At 35.6% G+C, this 4,722-nt stretch overlaps 1 protein-coding gene across 1 annotated transcript in view; it reads right to left on the reverse strand.

The window, feature by feature from the left end:
• CD2AP (CD2-associated protein) overlaps positions 1-2,875 on the reverse strand; it is a 158,328-nt gene extending 155,453 nt beyond the window's left edge. The window contains exon 1 of the mRNA XM_011960437.1: positions 2,869-2,875. Within this exon, the coding sequence (XP_011815827.1) occupies positions 2,869-2,875 (7 nt within the window). The remainder of the gene's footprint in view (positions 1-2,868) is intronic.
• Between the last annotated feature and the right edge of the window lie 1,847 nt (positions 2,876-4,722).

Here is a 4,722-nt window from a genome sequence, read left to right on the forward strand (position 1 = left end):
ATCAATGAGCTCAGATCAAGAAAGGTCATTTACACACTAAGAGAATAACAAAGAAGTTTTTAAGTTTTAAACTATGAAGTTCTAAGCATAAGTTCAACTGCGTTTTGTAGCATATAATCTAGGAATTTAGAATAATTTGTGAGAAAAAGGGTTACACTGAGATTTGAAATATAGCCGTTTATTTCCATTTGACACTCATTCTAAAAATTTAACAAATTTATTTTCATCATTAAAAAAATTGTTTTGATCTGCTTCCTAAAATGTGTTTGATAAGAACGGCCAAATTAGTAGGTAAGTAAAAATGAATTCCTCTTAAATGGTTGTGCACAAATGCCCACACACACACACCAAAACAGTCAGGCAAAATACTCACCAGACTGCAACCTGCTACAGCACAACAGGAATTTTAATTTTAATTTAATTTAAGGCAAAACTTGGATCTTAGGAGAACATACTTCTAAATAAACCGAAAGTTGTTTCTAACACAAAGAATGAGAAAACCCCTAGAGAACAGTATACACATTTGAAAGACCAACTTTAAATGTCTCCTAAAAACACTCTAACCAAGACTATGCAGTCTCAATTTTACAAATACAGTATATGAACTTCTACATTTACAATCCAAAAAACTTTGGCACTTGATTATTATAATAATTGTGATAAATACTCCAGGAATGACACTTTTAAAGTCAGTCTAGATGTTAGGTAAATACCCAGCCTCTTCAGTACTGGGAACACTGACAAGACAGTCAGAGGGATAAGACAGTTTTAATATTTCAGGTAAAAGTACACATCTCAAAGGATCAGCTCAAGAGAAGGCTTGCTTCATTCTAAAGACTCCTTGCCAGAAGTGGAGGAAAAAATACCTTAGCTACTGCCAGTACTCAGTATATCATCACTGGTCAAACTAATGAGCGATGAACAAATCCCATTTCCTTCAGTGCAGGAGTCTATATTCTAATATTCCATATGCTTCTCCTATTACATTTTAACATTTCTGACATTGACCCTATACTCTCATTTATTTCTCTAATGGATTCACGTATCAACTTTCATTGTTATTATGTTGTCTTACTCCTATCACATAAGCCATCCCAACACATTCATGACATTCATCAAAAACTGGAGGGAGGGAGAGGCAGAAGCATTTACGTCAGAACCTAGGGGTTGTGAGAAGTTTAAAAAAAAAAAAACATGTGATTCTAATTATATGCCCAATCCTTAACACTTGTAAACTACTTAAGGCACCAAAACTTTTATTTATCCTAAATCCCCAAGCATTTAACATGACATTAACACATTCTTCACATTAAGGAAAATACTTCTTGATTAATCTCTCATCAGCAGCTTCTTTGCTTGATGATGTGCCCTTGTGACAGGCCCTTTTTCTTAATATTGGTGTTAACTGTAATTATCACCACACTTAAAAGTGAAGTTATGCATCACTTAACAATGGGGATGCATCCTGGGAAATGTGTCATAAGGTGATTCGGTCCATGTGTGAACATCACAGAGTGTACCTAAACCTAGATGGTACAGCCCCCACCCGCCTAAACTATAGGGGATAGCCTATTGCTCCTAGGCTACAAACCTGTACAGCATGCTATTGTACTCAATACTGTAGGCAACTGTAACACAACAGTATCTGTATATTTAAACATAAAAAGGTATAGTAAAAATACAGTATAACTAATAAAAATGGTACTCCTACCATGAAGAGAGATTATAGGACTGGAAGTGGCACTGGGTGAGTCAGTGATTGGTGAGCAAATGTGAAGGCCTACGACATTAGTATACACTACTACAGATTTTATAAACACTATACACTAAAGCTAACTACTTTTTTCTTTCTTTCTAATTTTCTTTCAAAATTAACCTTAGCTTACTGTAACTTTTTTACTTTATAAACTTTCTTACTCTTTTGTAATAATATTTACAACACCAACAGATTGTATAGTTGTACAAAAATATTTTCTTTCTTTATATCCATATTCTATAAGCTTTTTTCCATTTAAAAATTCTTTCCGTTTTAATCCTTTTTGTTACAAGACACAAACACACATTAGCCTAGGCCTGCAAAGATCAGGATCATCAATATCACTGTCTTCCACCTCCATGTTTCATCCCACTGGTAAAAAACGTGCATAGCGCTGTCATCACCTACAATAACAATGCCTTTTTCTGGAAGACCCCCTGAAGGACCTGCCTGAGGATGTTTTACAGTTAACTTCTTTTAATAAGTAGAAGATGTTACTCTCTAAAATATTTTATTCTCTAAAATAACAATTAAAAAACATAGTATAGTAAATACATAACCCAGTAACACAGCCATTTATTGTCAATATATGTACCATATATAAATGTATGTATGTGCTATACTTTTATACAACTGGTAGTGCAGGTTTGTTGACACCAGCATCATCACAAACACAGTGAGTAATGCGTTGCACTACTATAGTGAGATGGCTACAACTCACTAGAGAAGAGGAATTTTCCAGCTTCATTATAATCTTAGGGGACCACCACCCAAAAACGTGGTTTATTATTGACCAAAACGTTCCTAAGGGGCTCATGATTGCATTCTACTAGAAACCCCTAATGATTACACAGTCACACCCTTGGAATTATCTGGACGCTGAATCATCAAAAAGAACCTAACCTAAGTGGCACTAATAAGGTACTAAAACAGATATTGGAATCCAGGCTCCCATGGTAGTCACCTCTGTTTTGCAAATGAGTTGAGAAACTGAACAAGATCATGATGGGAAGCTTAACCAGCTACATAGTATTTGAAAGATTATAAAATACAAGTCTACTGGAGCCACTGGAAAGGACAGGTTCCAGGAAAGAAAAAATCCATAACAATACCCGACATTGGAACAACATCTTAAGCCATTATCAATTTAGAATAGTGAATTTTTTTAAAAGCAGTGTTTCTTCTAGGGTAAAAGCACCTTTAAGTGCAAACAATTAGTAAATATGCTTTCAGTAAATCAAATAGGGTTCAATGAAAATGGTCAGGAAGAGTGTAGAATATCTAGGAATCTGAGACCTTCAGAAACAAAAACCAAAACGTAACAAACAAAAAAAAAAGAGGTAATATCAAGTTTAGTCCAAAGAAGAAAACATTTAGGAGCCCAGAAGGAAAATGCCTACTTCACTTGTGGTTAAAACCAAGGTTATGATTCAAAAATGAGTACAGCATGGTCTCGGGTTAGTGAAGTCCTAGTAAAATTGTATCTGTTTAAGAGACATAATAAATGTCTCTACTGTGAGGTACTGTCTAAATATCTACCTAATGTAAGCCAAAAAAAAAAAAGGCAGGGAGGAGTGTGAGGGAGTATTGCCAAAGACAGGTACACAGTACCAAAAAATAAAAATAAAAAAAGCAACAGCAAGAAAGGTCTTTCTAATAGCTAGCCAACCACGACTTCAGTAAAACCAAGAGACTCGTAATTACTAATACTTTCAAGTTTCTTGTGCCTTATATGGCCATTTATTATTATATTTACAGTTACAACTGCTTAACACCCTAAAGGACTGTGTACTTGTTTCTGAAACAGAAAGATATGCTGAGGTTTTACAATCTGCTTCACATTGAGTATGAAAGGAAAAGGAACCTAGGTGAAAAAGAGACGGAGCAAAAAAAAAAAAAAAAGCAGGCACATCAAATCCCTGGGACCAAAGAAACAGAGGGGGTGGCAATCTATACCCAGGGAATATCCTCCAGCGTTTGAGAGAGGATCCCATTTCACCCCAGTAATTCTGGACCACTAGTACCATACTTACAGATTCAGCTACTAATGCAGACTACTAACGTAGTCCCAGGACAGAAAATACATAAGCTTAGGGGATCACTGTCTTGTATTACCTCTTGGTTCATCCTAAATAATTCCAATAACTAAGCTCACTTTTGTTCCTACAAATACCCACCTTGTATTTCTCCAATAGGAAATCCGGACCCTGTCTCATTTTGTTTCCCTGTGACTAGGTTTTCAAGGCCTACTGCCAGACCCCATTTCCTCCCTTTTCCCCCAGGATGCCAGTCTGAATCTCTACCTAGTGCCTGGTACCAGCCAGCATCCCACTCCCAAACATATACACACTGCACTTTGCCAAATATATCCCTGATGCTGACAAGCTGACTGTAGGCACATATAGACTTCCATCCAGACTTTCCAAACTAGTGTTCTGTCCCCTCCCCCATTTAGAAAGACTTACTGCCTGACTGCTGAGATAATTTGGTCCCTAAATCCTGCTTGTGTTAAATCTGAATAGCAGTCAGATAGCGAATGTACAACTAAGCAGTAACAGCTCCATCATAACGATTACCCAATTTACCTATATTTCGATCACATCTTACTAGTTTTTATTTGTTCTTTCTTTTCTGAATGTAAAATCTGAAAACTTTCAGATCTTTCACAACTTGCTTCATCAGTTTACGTAAGAAACAGGTCTGTAGCTCCACCCAATTCTCACCCAAATGAAAAATCATTATACTTTTTTCTCTACCTAGCTGCAAGCCCTTGACACAATGACAATTTTTTATATACATTAAAATAAGCATTTTTATCATTCAAAATATATTTAACAACAGGGAATGATAATCTCTGACAGGAGGATTCTCTGACAGATCTGGATTATGAATAAACAAAAATGTAGCACTTTGGGTTTTATAACTTTATTTTAAATGCCTTAAAAATTAGATTTTAGTTAATATAA

The sequence above is a fragment of the Colobus angolensis genome, unplaced genomic scaffold (genome assembly GCF_000951035.1).
Source record: "Colobus angolensis palliatus isolate OR3802 unplaced genomic scaffold, Cang.pa_1.0 Scaffold51, whole genome shotgun sequence".
In the NCBI taxonomy this organism is placed as follows: Eukaryota; Metazoa; Chordata; class Mammalia; order Primates; family Cercopithecidae; genus Colobus; species Colobus angolensis.